At 48.9% G+C, this 14,294-nt stretch overlaps 1 protein-coding gene across 3 annotated transcripts in view; it reads right to left on the bottom strand.

Annotated features, from left to right (window-relative positions):
• drp2 (dystrophin related protein 2) overlaps nucleotides 1-14,294 on the bottom strand; it is an 88,984-nt gene that overhangs the window by 5,174 nt on the left and 69,516 nt on the right. For all 3 annotated transcript variants that reach the window (XM_064329313.1, XM_064329312.1, XM_064329311.1), the window contains 8 exons: nucleotides 12,404-12,605; nucleotides 9,843-9,928; nucleotides 8,375-8,532; nucleotides 6,255-6,421; nucleotides 5,190-5,301; nucleotides 4,750-4,886; nucleotides 4,284-4,349; nucleotides 1,467-1,532 (listed from right to left, as the gene is read on the bottom strand). In XM_064329313.1, the coding sequence (XP_064185383.1) occupies nucleotides 1,467-1,532; nucleotides 4,284-4,349; nucleotides 4,750-4,886; nucleotides 5,190-5,301; nucleotides 6,255-6,421; nucleotides 8,375-8,532; nucleotides 9,843-9,928; nucleotides 12,404-12,605 (994 nt within the window). The remainder of the gene's footprint in view (nucleotides 1-1,466; nucleotides 1,533-4,283; nucleotides 4,350-4,749; nucleotides 4,887-5,189; nucleotides 5,302-6,254; nucleotides 6,422-8,374; nucleotides 8,533-9,842; nucleotides 9,929-12,403; nucleotides 12,606-14,294) is intronic.

Raw genomic sequence — 14,294 nt, 5'->3', positions numbered from 1 at the left:
ACATTCCCACCAGCAGCACAGCCGCGCTGAGGCACATTCCCACCTGCAGCACAGCCGCGCTGAGGCACATTCCCACCAGCAGCACAGCCGCGCTGAGGCACATTCCCACCAGCAGCACAGCCACGCTGAGGCACATTCCCACCAGCAGCACAGCCACGCTGAGGCACATTCCCATCAGCAGCACAGCCACGCTGAGGCACATTCCCACCAGCAGCACAGCTACATTCCCGCCAGCAGCACAGGCATGCTGAGGCACACTCCCACCAGCAGCACAGCCACACTGAGCCACATTCCCACCGGCAGCATAGCCGCGCTGAGGCACATTCCCACAAGCAGCACAGCTGCACTGAGCCACATTCCCACCAGCAGCACAGCCATGCTGAGCCGCATTCCCACCAGCAGTCAATGTACTGATTCACTGATAGGAAGCAATACTGACACCAGCAGCACAAATTCACTGACAGGAAGCAACACTGACACCAGCAGCACAGATTCACTGAAAGGATGCAACACTGACACCAGCAGCACAGATTCATTGACACAAACCAACACTGACACCAGCAGCACAGACTCACTGACACAAACCAACACTGACACCAGCAGAACAGATGCACTGACAGGAAGCAACACTGACACCAGCAGCACAGATTCACTGACAGGAAGCAACGCTGACACCAGCAGAACTGACTCACTGACAAAAAGTAACACTGACACCAGCAGCACAGATGCACTGACACACACCAACACTGACACCAGCAGCACAGATTCACTGACACAAACCAACACTGACACCAGTAGCACAGAGCCTCCTACATCGAATATTATGAAAGAACTCACTGACACTTCTCATTCGATTGCTTACTCACTTGATAACCTACTTATTGACTTACTCTTTTGATTAGTTACTCATTCACTCGCCTACTTGTTGACTTACTCATTCGACTGTTTACTCACAGATTTACTGACGCACTCACTCACTCATTCACTCACTTTCTCACTAGCAAAATTACTCACTTGAATACCCACTTGCTCAGTCACTCATTCAACTGCTGAATGACTGACGGACTCACTTGCTTTCTCACTTTCTGACTGACTGGCTGACTCAAACACTCGCTCACTCGCTCACCCACAGGCTTGATTACTCACACTCACAAACTCACTGATTCGTTCATCCAATTCCTGATTCAGCATTCTCACACCCCTGTCTCCTTCATCAGAACCCACAGCCGGCCCCTTTAATCACAGACGGCTAAATAATGAAAGGGGAGTGGACGCAACGCCTGAATGAACTGACTGTGGGTCCCTTTTCGCTACCTCTCTGATTTTTATTAGACCGAAAATCCTTCCCCAGCCCAGCCCCCCCGCCCCCCCTACACACACACGCAATCACACAGTCCTGCTCCTGCAAAGGACCTTGACAGCAATGAAGGTCCCGGTGATGTGTGTGGGGGTGCTGATATACTCACAAGCTTTCGTCTGGAGACAGGCTGTCGGTGAAGAAGGAACAGTTCTGGTTCTCCATCTCCGCCAGTCTGCAGGTAAGAGACGGAGAGTTGAAAAAGCAGAGTCAGAGTCACTGAGGCAGACTGATTTATCCACTCCCTGCTTGGGCCCCACAATCAGGAACTTTCCTTTCAGCATCACTGTACAGACAAAAAACTTTTTTTGTGGGAGGGGTGGGGGGCTGATGAGATTTTGAGTCTGTGAATTAAAACCACGGTTGCCTCAGCAAGTGTCCCCTCGGCAATGAGGTCACCCAGCAGAGACCAGACAGAACTCGTCTGCTGATTTAGGAGGGGACGGCATGCGACCGAGGGCCACGGTGATGAAAAGCCTGCTGGGAAATTAATAGTGGGTCATCTGGTCTCCCGCTAACCTCCCGCTCAACCTCCCGCACACTGTTCCACTGCACGGACCGGGCCTTAAATTTAGTCCAATGACAGCTCGGTTCTGCCCTCCTCACAACTCACTGCCCTTGCATATTGCATATTGAGGGCCGGGACTTGCCCGCAGGTCAGTGGATTTCCAATCCCAAGCCCCTGCAGATAGAACCGTGGGGTCGGTGAACCCTGGGTGGAGGCGGGACGTGTTGCCATGGGAAACCGATGCTGACTGACAGAGGAGGGGTGACTTATGGTGACCCTCAGCGCACCGGAACTATCAAAGGCCGGCGACGCTGAATCTGTGGCGATACTTCACTCTCGATGACAAATAAGCACACCTGCCGGCACCCGCCCCCACCTCTCCCCCTTCACCGGACACCTTAATCATCCGACAGCAAAACTGTCTTCCCTTCTGGAGTCTAGCATTATCACTGAGGATGACGAAAAACACCCACTCCTCTTCACAGTAAAAATCTGCTTACCCTTTCGGGGAAATGACTAATATTTTCCCATAAGAAATTCTAGGCTGCCACAGTGTTAGCAGTCCAGCGTTGACAGAAATCTTGATTTCCCTAACTGCTCAAAAGACGTTAAAGCAGTTGGAGTAAGTAAACATGGCAACAAGATTTCTTGTTTATATATATATATATATATATATATGCTCAGAACTGCACATCATCACAACAATCAAAGGGGCTGTCTGCCTCTGTTTGATAGCAGATCAGATTTAATTTGGGTTTGATATCTACAGCAAAAACAATGTTATTCTTCTCTTTTCATTTATATGTCTTCAACAGCAACACATGGAAAACCAATATTTTCAGTCACAACATTGGCAGGGATATCAAGACAGACAGACAGTTGATCTTGTGTAGTCCACGCGTAACAGGTACCACCGCTTCAAACACGAGTTTCAGTGCTGAAGCATACACTTGTCCGTAAACGACCATTTTAACTTACTTTGCAGATTTCCTTTTCCAGGGTAGGCATTCTGAGCTTATATTTTACCTTATATCCATTTGCAGATGCTGTCAAGCCACGTTCCCTATTCATAAATACAACCGTGGCAGGCCTGGGGACTCATTCCTTCTACCTGTGGGGTTACTTAAGTTCTCTAACCGCTGTGTCACACTGCAGAGAAACCCACAGCAAAACTGCCTCCACTTCCCTTAAGGTCTGCCTCTCTGCTACTCCAGGCTAACTGACACTCAGTATTTATATTTTTGTTAAAACGCTGCCAGACAATAAGAACTCACTGTGCAAGCAAAATTCTTTCTTTTTTTTTTTTTTCTTTAGAGCCAAGAAGCTGAGCCAGAATAAAAGCTACTAATTGAGCAGCAGATGAATTAACGTGGCCATTAATACAAGAAAGGGCTGGTGAGCGGGGCAGAAAACTGAAGGACAAACTGAAAAGAGAGGGAGAGAGGGAGGGAGGGAGGGAGGGAGGGAAGTGGTTTGCATGGTGCTCTTGTTTTGGCACAGTGAAATCCCAGCTCTGGTGTGGGCGAAGTTTAAAGAGCACCTTGTCACTGCTAAAGGACACACACAGGCAGAAGGCAAACTCCAGGAACTGAAAGGCTGCCGCAGTCCCCTGCCCAACCCGCCGCCGGGCCGGGCCAGCGCCCCACCGCACTGCAGAGGGATTCTGGGAACAGAATGGCAGGCGAACCCTGCCGACCCTGCGGCAAAAAAAAGCCTCACAATCCACCGGGGCTGACGTGCTCTCAGCCTCCCCACCGGTTCCAGCCGCCTGCCACCCCCCCGCCCGCCCCGCTGACCCCCCGCTGGCCCCCGTTTGCAGTGGGCGCGCGCTCTCCTTGGTGGAGATAATAATTCAGGAGGCTGTAACTCAGCTCCACTGAGGAGGGTCTCAGTGGACTCACACCCTAGCCTGGCAAAGCTCTGCTATGAACCTGGCAAAAGCAATGCAGCTCACAGTGATAAACCTGTCAGTTCTGCGGGCTGTAACCAGCAGAAGTGGCTGAAATTCCCTGCACCCTGCCCCCCCCTGAGAATCTGATCAACTGACCAATGGGTAAGCTGCATAGCCCCTGGCGTGCCTACCACTTTTACAGTAAGCGTTCTACAGTAAGAGAAGTTTAGGCCGGAGCAGAGGAAACCAACCCTGTTCCTGGAGAGCTAACAGCCTGTCAGCCCTGTTTCTGGAGAACTACCATTCTGCAGGCTTTCACTTCAACTCTAATTTGGCAAAGCTGACGCTACTAATTAGCAGCTCAATAACATCTCTAGCTGTTGAATGAGGTGTGCTTTGAAAGGGTTGAAGTGAAAACCAACAGGATGGTAGATCTCCAGGAACAGGATTGGTTACCACTGGGCTAGAGTGTCTTGAGATCTCTGGAGGTCTAACTGCATGGGTTCCAAGAACACTTAACCCCCTACCTGCTGGCGAAGTGCTCGATTCGGGAGTGCGTGTCCGCGTGGGGCAGCTTGGGAGAGGAGCAGGGCCTGGCGGAGACAAGGAGGCCTACGTGTCAATCACATCATGTAATCACCACGGACACCGTTACTGTTTCCGCTGCTATTCCCCCATGGCTGTCTCTCAACCTGCGCCTGTCAAATGCAGACCCCGCCCATCCGCTTCCCCAGAGAAACCCAGCCTTTCTTCTGCTACCCACGGAAAGCAGCGTCTCATCTGCTGCAGAGGCGTCAGATCTCTCCCTGTGTCAGAAATATTCCAGACTCTTTCCAAATGTGACTTTTTTTTTTTTAGCTTCAGTGCTGTTTCAGCGGTTCCTGTTTAACTCTGTCACCCTGTGCTTTCTGCGTGTCTGCATTTCCCCGTTGCGAGCCGTGCTCTGATTGGCTGCAGCAGCCCGGGGGGGTGGGGTTCGAGCCGGTCACTCACGTCTCCACGCTCTCGGCCTCCAGGACGGACTGCACGGGCAGGTAGCCCCTTTGCGGGTGCTTGCTGAAGTACTGCTTGGACCGAAATTTGTTCTTCAGGGTCTTCGCAAAGTCCCGCATCTTCTCCCCAGAGGTGGTCTTCCCAACGATTGGGTTGGGGAGGTTGTTGATGAGGGGAACAGGGGGAGAGTGGGAGGGGTGGAAGGGAAGGATATCAAAAAAGTGTGACACTAATTTCCTCCATACAGATATCACCCAGATCAGCCGCATCCAGCCACATTACCCACCCCACTCTCATTACAATCCCCAAAAATAATGCATTTTAAGATGCACCACTGGAACCATATTCATTGCAGTACTGAAATTCTCAGAAAGTTGAACAAGCTGAAGCCTAACCACACCCCCTATCTCCGACCAACGAGAGGCAGCAGAGAGCCTTACTGGCGTGTAGTACTCCATGATTGGGTAATGCAGCTTCTTGCTCTTGGTGGTTCGGCCCGTGAGGAAGCAGGTCTGGCATATGTCCACGTTGAACTGCTTCAGGCTACGATACCTGCAGGAGGGCAGGGGGAACCAGAAATGCCTCATACAGCCCCATGCAATCCACAGCCACCAAAAACCAACGACTTCCACCTTGTGCTTCATATGAAATATTTCCTTCTTTGTATACCTCTGAAAAGTAGAAAATCGTCGGCACGTACAGTTTAATTTTATTTTCTTGCACACAAGAAAATCGCATTAAAAAACTTTAGCAAAAACAATCAATATGCAGGGATGCTTATGAAACCACAGTAGCAGCTTCCTGTAAGACTCCAAATTACAAAGTTATTGCTGCAAGTTAAAAATATGATGAAACGCACTGCAGTGTCGGGGAAAGAAGGAGGAATAAAAACAAACATAATTAAAGAATGATGGCAGACATTAAATATATATATGTGGTACAGAATGTAGAATATAATCATATTATCAGGGGGGCATGAAATGGAAATTCTTGGGCCAATATTAATAACTGATATTTTCTGGAAATATAGGCCAGTATGTCCATATTTTACATTATAGCACAAATGCAAACTGCAGCCAAGTTTCCACATTCATGGAAGAAGGATATGAGCACCAACATCAACTTAAGATGGAAAACATTTTTGTATAATATTTCAATGGGCTTATTTTATTATTAAGCAGAGAGCATGAGTCAAGAGAGCTGCTGTGTCTCAGCATGTGAATCTGGCTGGTAAAATGACACTAAAATTAAAAATGAATAATGACTAAAAAGCATTTTGAGTTTTCAGTAAACAGACAGCATCAGTGGCACATCAATTGCCTTGCATCTCTGGCGCAAGAACAGTAATTTGCATCAACATATAACCCATAAACTTAATTTATCAGCCGATACCGCCTCCTTTACAGCTACTGTCTGCCTATTCCAGTGCAACCCCAATATTATTGTGCATCCCGGCACATTAAATCAGACACAAAAAGACTCCCCGGTAAGACTCTCAGCCCCACCTGAAGCCCTTGATGGGGCACTGCTTGCAGACGGAGCACTTGGCCTGGTGCTTGGCGCCCTCGGCCGCGACCACGCGGTGCAGCACCGGCAGCCACACCACCGACTGCGGCTCCAGGCTCATCCACTCCAGGAAGTGGGACACCTCGATGGCAGGCTTCCCCGGGGCCTGCGGAGAGGAGACGGGCCCCCACACACACACACGGGACACAGGCACGAGGGATCTGAAATGGGCTTTGGCAACCAGTGAAAGCTGAGCGACTCCAAAACAAGCTGCCATAAGATTATGTACTTTCAGTATTAAAGTTACAACCCACCACTACTATTATATGCATTAGCACAGAGAACTAAACTACGCTATAAAACACTATGCGGCTTCTTCTACTTCTTCTTCTTCTTCTTCTTTTTATTATTATTATTAGCAAAATCAAAATTAATAATGCCACCTGTATAATTCTGTTTATTTACTTGTTACGCAGAGTCCCTTACCAATGGATCATCGGTATCATAATACAGAGGCAGAATGTAAATATCAGAGATCGGCATATGCGATGCAATCAACAGGATAAAACATAACTACCAGCTGCCATGCAGGAGTAATAGAGCTGTGAACACACAGTCAATCCCAAATGTGCAGCCATGATTCACATCTACTGAATTAAGCATCGCATAAATGTGAATTTTAAATAAGACAGCTGTCAGGTGCACTTCAGCAGGGCCTCACTGGAGACCGAATCCTCATAAACACATTTTGTTTAAATGCAGATACAGTTCACAATGAGAAAATGGCAGAAGAAAATACTGAAAAGATCTGATGCAGTGAGACCACTGGTGCCCAACGGGCCAGAGGACTTGCTGCTGTGTAACAAGGTGAGGAATAGCCTGTCAACTGAAACCATCCTTACACCCATTGTGAATTATGCCCATCCATGTGGGAAGCTGAATATCCAGGCCTGGCATGGGTAAGACTCACATCCAGACTAGGGGGAAATGTCACCAGTCACCATGCTGTGAGTGTGGACTTTACAGCAGATAGATACACCATTTCTCTTCAACAGTTATACTACCCAACCTCAACATTTCCCTACACTGCAAAAACCAGAAAAATAAGTAATTATCTTTATACTAACAAGTATTCTTGACTTATATTTAGACCTAAAGTTTTATTTCTTATACTTTCTCTAAATAAGACCAAACGTTTGTGAATGAGGTGAGACAGTTGGACTAATTTCAAGATTTGCCAATGGGGTAAGACAATTTCACTTCACAAGCAAAAAGTAACTTAAAACAAGCTAACATTTTCTACCTGAGAGAGAAAAAAGATTTTAATTTTCATCACAAGACTAAAAACACAACAATGAAGTCCTTCTCAGTTCATGTCATAATTCAGCTTGGCCATATTAATACGACGATTAAGTGGTGACAGAAGAACCCTAGATTGATGTTTCAGCCAAAGTTTTAAAAAATGACATGGAACAAATTTTGAAATTAATTATTTTAATTAGCGTGGCTGTTATCAGAGACATGAAAACAGCAGCAGTTAATCAAGGATCAGGCACCCAACCCTGTGTCAATTTTCCAAAATGATGTACTTCAAACCAAAATATGATTAGTGCTCTGCTAGAACAAATCAATACCAGCTTGTTAAGGAAAATTATATCAAACAAAAGGCATAAAACATCAGCATGGTACATAATTAACACTATTAATTAACAATTCTAATTCAATAGGCTTTCAAATATCCACCCAGTTAACAGGATTCCCGGTCCACATCTGACAAATGCAACAAGCATGATAATGGCTATATACAAAGCATGTTAGCAGCATGGGTACTTAAACAATGTTGACAACTGTCGTGCCCCAGAATAGCAAAAGACAGGCAATGACACTGCACGACAGAAGCTAAGAGAGCGTGGTAGAAAGTGACAGAGCGTGACAGGAAGTGACAGAACGTGACAAGCAAGGGACAGGTAAAAAAAAATGTAAGTGACAGGAGGTGGGACGGCGTGACAGTGGGTGACAATTGGCATGGCAGAGCGTGGCCAGAGGAGTGATCAAAGGTGAAAATGGGGGGGGGGGGGGGATGAAAGGGCGTGGCTATAGGCGAGAGGGCGGGGCTCACCATGCGGAAACAGCTGCGCACGCTGGGCTCCACGTTGCTGCCCCCGAAGGCCGCCACCTCGCCCAGCTGACGGGGGATCTGGATGGCCTCGTGGAGCAGCAGGCTGAGGTGCCGCTGGTCGGTCAGCCCGCCCGGCCCAGACACCTGCCGGAACAGATCTGGCGAATGGGACGCGCCACGGAGCAGCAGCAGCACAGCCACGGGATGAGGAGCGACCGGGGGGGGGGAGAGAGAGAGGAGAGAGAGAGAGAGAGAGAAAGAGAGGGGGGTGAGAGAGAGAGGGAGGTGAGTGAAACAGGGAGAGAGGGGCATGACAGACAGAGAGAGAGATAGGGGGTGAGAGTGAGAGAGAGAGGGGTGAGAGAGAGAGAGAGAGACAGAGAGAGAAGAGAGAGAGAGAGAGAAGAACAGCACTGACACACTACACCACACTCCAGCATCCGCACATTCCTGCAGGCACTAGAGAGGAGAGGAGTGTGTGCGACACCCGGGCTCGCCAGACACACACACGAAGGGCCAACTACCCGAGGACACGAAGGCAGACGCGGGAGCGCGAAGAAGCTTCACAAGACACTTTAAATTAGCAGAGGAGCTCACCGGCTGTGCCTCGCTTTCTACAGACTCAGGAACAAAAACGACCTCTCGGATGTTTAAGCAGGGCCTATAGCACAGGCAGTGGAAAGTAGCATCATTTACCATGATTTACTAACACCAGATGCGCCTTTTATAATTGTAATCAGTGATATCCGCGGAGTTGAGCACAGCGAACGTGTGATCAATCTCCGGGACGATCTGGCGTTCACCCCAGCTACTGTAGAACTGTCCCGTGGGGGGCATTCCTCCCTGTTCCGAAACCGACGAGAGCAATAACCCAAATCACGACCAATCAGAGCCGCACTAGATCACCCACCACAGCGCGGCTGAAAACAAGTCCGTCTTTCGCCCGGACGAGATCATCTTCCACTGCCCACCGCCCCCCACCCCCCCCCCCACCCCACCCCGACCCGAGTGTTTTTTGGTGTTCCTCTTCTCACCGAGGGAACCCCCTCCACCCCCCCCCCCCCCGGGTGCAGCGCGTTTACCAGAACCGCTCATAAAAACAGCCGTAAAGATGCTCTAAAACCATTTCCCTTCAAGCTGTGTGCCCATAAAATATTAGAGCTTAATTGAAAATCGAGAAAGAAAAAAAAGAAAAAAAACAAAAAGAAAAGCCGAATCTTCTACGTGTAGTGGCCGCGGTCTCTCTGCAGCTTTGAAAGCACTTTGTACTTCGGGAAAATAAAAAGCAAAAAGCTTTTAACGTTATTGCAGCCCAGTTGAGCCGGTTCCATTAGAGCGAGTGGCTGTCCCGTGTAATGCCTGTTATCAAGCTGGCTCGTTGTGCTTTGTTTGGCACATTCGTTGGGGTTTGCTTGGGTTTGCTGGCTGCGTTAGGTAAATTGCCACGGCGACGCCAGTCGGCACTTACATTTGTACTTCTCCTGCACGTCCGCCTTGCACAGGCTCACCAGGCCCGCCTTGAAGGACAGCGCGCGGATCTTCCCGTTCCGACCGCTGCGGGACAAGAGGGGAGGGGAAGAGGAGGGAATCAAGGCACGGAATACGCACTTCCGAAAGGAAAGGAATACGCACTTCCAAAATGAATGGAATACGCACTTCCAAAAGGAATGGAACACGCACTTCCAAAAGGAATGGAATACGCACTTCCAAAATGAATGGAATACGCACTTCCAAAAGGAACAGAATACGCACTTCCAAAAGGAATGGAACACGCACTTCCAAAAGGAATGGAACACACACTTCCAAAAGGAACGGAATACGCACTTCCAAAAGGAATGGAACACGCACTTCCAAAAGGAACGGAATACGCACTTCCAAAATGAATGGAATACGCACTTCCAAAAGGAACGAAATACGCACTTCCAAAAGGAATGGAACATTCCAAAAGAATGGCACCTTCAGGAGCGGAACGACTTCAAAAGGAATGGAACACGCACTCCAGAACGGAATACTGACTTCCGAATGACACGCACTTGCAAAAGGACGGTCGCCTTCCAAGGAAGGCCGCATCTTCCGGTTGGACACGCTTCCCAAATGACGGAGTGCATTAAAGGAACGGAATACGCACTTCCAAAATGAATGGAATACGCACTTCAAAAAGGAAATTCAAGGAACACGCACTTCCAAAGAATGGAATACGCACTTCCAAAAGGAACGGAATACGCACTTCCAAAAGAATGGAACACGCACTTCCAAAAGGAATGGAATACGCACTTCCAAATGAACGGAATACGCACTTCCAAAATGAACGGAATACGCACTTCCAAAAGGAACGGAATACGCACTTCCAAAAGGAACGGAATACGCACTTCCAAAAGGAACGGAATACGCACTTCCAAAAGGAACGGAATACGCACTTCCAAAAGGAATGGAATATGTACTTCCAACAGGCACGGAATAGGCACATCCAAAACATAGCCCTGGTGTGGAGGCAAGACGTGAATCATAAAGAGGAAAAAACTCCCACACACGGTTTACTGCTCCCGAGATGCCTATAACTGCTATAAAGCGTTGGCCTGGTACGTCTTCACCACATTTGTCTTTGTATTTCAGCTAATTCATTTGTCTTGGGTGCTTTAAGCTGTGCTTGTGATATTTTTACCTCTAAGTGGAGGGAAGGTGTACATCACCACAGGATTTGGGGGGGCACAGCATCAAAATTCCTCTAATGTGGGACTGCACAGATGCACCCACACATGGAAATGTATACTTGAGCCAAAAATACTTATCTGGAAATATTACAAAAGGTTAAAATGGAAAGTCTTCAAAATTTCAAACCATCACAGATAAACGCCTACATATTGCAGTAGCTCTTGGCTCTCCTCAAACGCACCAGCGGAACACCTATCCCTGTCGCGAGGGTAGAGCTGGGCCAGGCTTTAAGCCCAGAGCGCGCGCGAGGAGCCATTTCGTTCCGCGTCGTCCGGGGAGACGCACGCTGAAAGCGGGTCATTCCGTCTGCGGTTCCGTCTCCGTTTCCGAGCACGGCGTTTTCGCGGGCCGCGACGACGCGTCTGCGCCGGCGGCAATATGAGTCAGAGAGACGCGTCGCTGCACCCCCACTCGACACGCACTCCAAAGGACACACACTCCAACGGACACACACTCCAACAGGCACACACTCCAACGGACACACACTCCAACGGACACACACTCCAACGGACACGCACTCCAACAGACACGCACTCCAACAGACACACACTCCAACAGACACACACTCCAACGGACACACACTCCAACGGACACACACTCCAACAGGACACCACTCCAACGGACACACACTCCAACGGACACACACTCCAACGGACACACACTCCAACGGACACACACTCCAACGGACACACACTCCAACGGACACACACTCCAACGGACACACACTCCAACAGACACACACTCCAACAGACACACACTCCAACGGACACACACTCCAACGGACACACACTCCAACGGACACACACTCCAACAGACACACACTCCAACAGACACACACTCCAACGGACACACACTCCAACGGACACACACTCCAACGGACACACACTCCAACAGACACACACTCCAACGGACACACACTCCAACGGACACACACTCCAACGGACACACACTCCAACGGGGGGGGTGTGAGGTGTGAGGACCACAGACCATCAGGGTCAAGGGCCGAGAAGCTGGGAGTTAAGTTCTCCTCCACACTGGGAGAAAAAAAAATGAAGTTTATGAAGTCTTCGAGCGAGATGTACATGAACTCAACTTGCTCTCGCTCATTCTCATTCCAAGTGAGTATTCAGAGGGAAAAAAAAAACAATACAAAAAAGCAATTAGAGAAATTTATGTAGAAAGTAAAAAATATACCCCAGATTTTTCTAATTAGCGGTGTACGGTTGAGAGCCAAAACCCAAATTGACGGCAGAAGAAAAAGAAAAACACAAATCCTAACCCGGGGGTGGGGTGGGGTGGGGGGGGGGGGGCGCGTACCTGTCGTACACGTTGAGCAGCCAGTTGAGGCACATGTCCACGCAGAGCGGGATGTTCACCAGGACGCTGCTCTCCTCCTCCATGCGCTCGTACAGGCCTGTGAGGGCGCGGATCACCTCCACCACGTCCATCACGTGCTCGCCGCGCTGCAGGTCCTGCTCCCGGAACACGGCCGCGACGCTGCCAAGGCTCAGCACGTCCACTGCAAGGGACATCACACGCACACACATGTACACGCATGCACACACACACACACGCACGCATGCACAAGCACACGCACATGCAAACACAGGCACACACACATATGCACACATGCACATGTGCACTCATACATATACACACCGCAAACACATGCAATGCATGCACATAGACATGCATGCACACACATGAAAACACACACACACTCACACATATGCACCCATGCACACATACACACACATGCATGCACGTACACACACATGCATGCACATGCACACGCAAGCACATATTCACACACACACAGGCACACACACAGGCACACACATACACATGCATTCATGCATACACACACGCATGCATATACACGCACACGCCCAAACACACACACACACACACACACGCATGCATATACACGCACACGCCCAAACACACACACACACACACTACAATGCATTCATGCAACAACACACCAGCATGCATATGCACACACAATGCACACACACACACACATGCCCTGCACACATACACACACATTAATGCACATGCACACGCAAGCACATATTCGCACACATAGGCACACACACACAAACACATGCATTCATGCATGCACACGCATGCATATACACGCACACGCCCAAACACACACACACACACAAAATCACACTCAGTGAGCGCATGATCACCTTTGGCAGCATCATTTTTCCCAAACAGCTGTTTGTCAGTGCTTGAGTGGGTTTTGCTTCCCTTTGCAAAAACCAGCTCCAGCTTTTTAAACTATCTGGCAGCTAGCTATTCTCTCAGGTCCTCCATAATTGAATGATAAGATAATACAATGCTGCAATAAAGGGGGAGCCGGCTACAGGGTATTCACTGCTGCCGATACTAGAGAAAGCTAAATGCATTTTGCACTTATTTTATTTATTGGCTTTTATTTATTTATTTATGTATTTATTTCACCGTCAAATAGGCTTGCTCAATCATTAGCACGGGGCAGTTGAAAGGATTCCGCCGTTACTATGGCAGCCTCGCAATTACTTCTCCTAACAACGCGGGGCCGGCGGGCCGGCAGGGAGAATGGAGTTGACAGGGCAGCACATCCATCTCTCTCATTCAGCAGCGCAGGGCATGCTGGGTCGCATACAGGGGTTGGCTGGACATTAAGCAGGGGTGAGGTTTTTTTTATGAAATACTGATTTCAGACCATGAATGGCTCAACCAAATGGCAAAGAATTTAGGTACTGCATGTCACAAGCAAACTCAACATGGCGTATTTTCACTCTCTGAACCATCAATAGCAGGACAAAGGTTCGGCAAAACGGCCAAATACTAGTGATCTCAGAGACATTTAGAGTGTGAAAATCTGTGTTTCTTTAATTATTAGGAAAAATCACATCCTTGATTAAGAGCTTTAAGCGCAGGTATGACCAGAGACCCACAGTAAAGCTGGTCTACAAGCTGCAGGGTAACATGGTAGTCAGTCCAGGAGAGGATAACTCACAGAGCACCGGCGCCAGAGGAGGTAATCCAGCGCTAGACACGCCCGGCCTCGGAGAGACACGAGTTTCCGCCTCATCCAAACGGCTTAATTACCTTTTCTCCCGGTTACCCGCCGGACCAATTACACGGCTTAATTAGCCCAAGAACCGCCTCACTTTAGAGAGGCCCGGAACATCGGCAGCGTTGTGGCGCAGCG

Source organism: Anguilla rostrata, chromosome 3 (assembly GCF_018555375.3).
Source record: "Anguilla rostrata isolate EN2019 chromosome 3, ASM1855537v3, whole genome shotgun sequence".
NCBI classification, from domain to species: Eukaryota; Metazoa; Chordata; class Actinopteri; order Anguilliformes; family Anguillidae; genus Anguilla; species Anguilla rostrata.
This window is presented reverse-complemented; position numbering and strand designations above follow the sequence as displayed.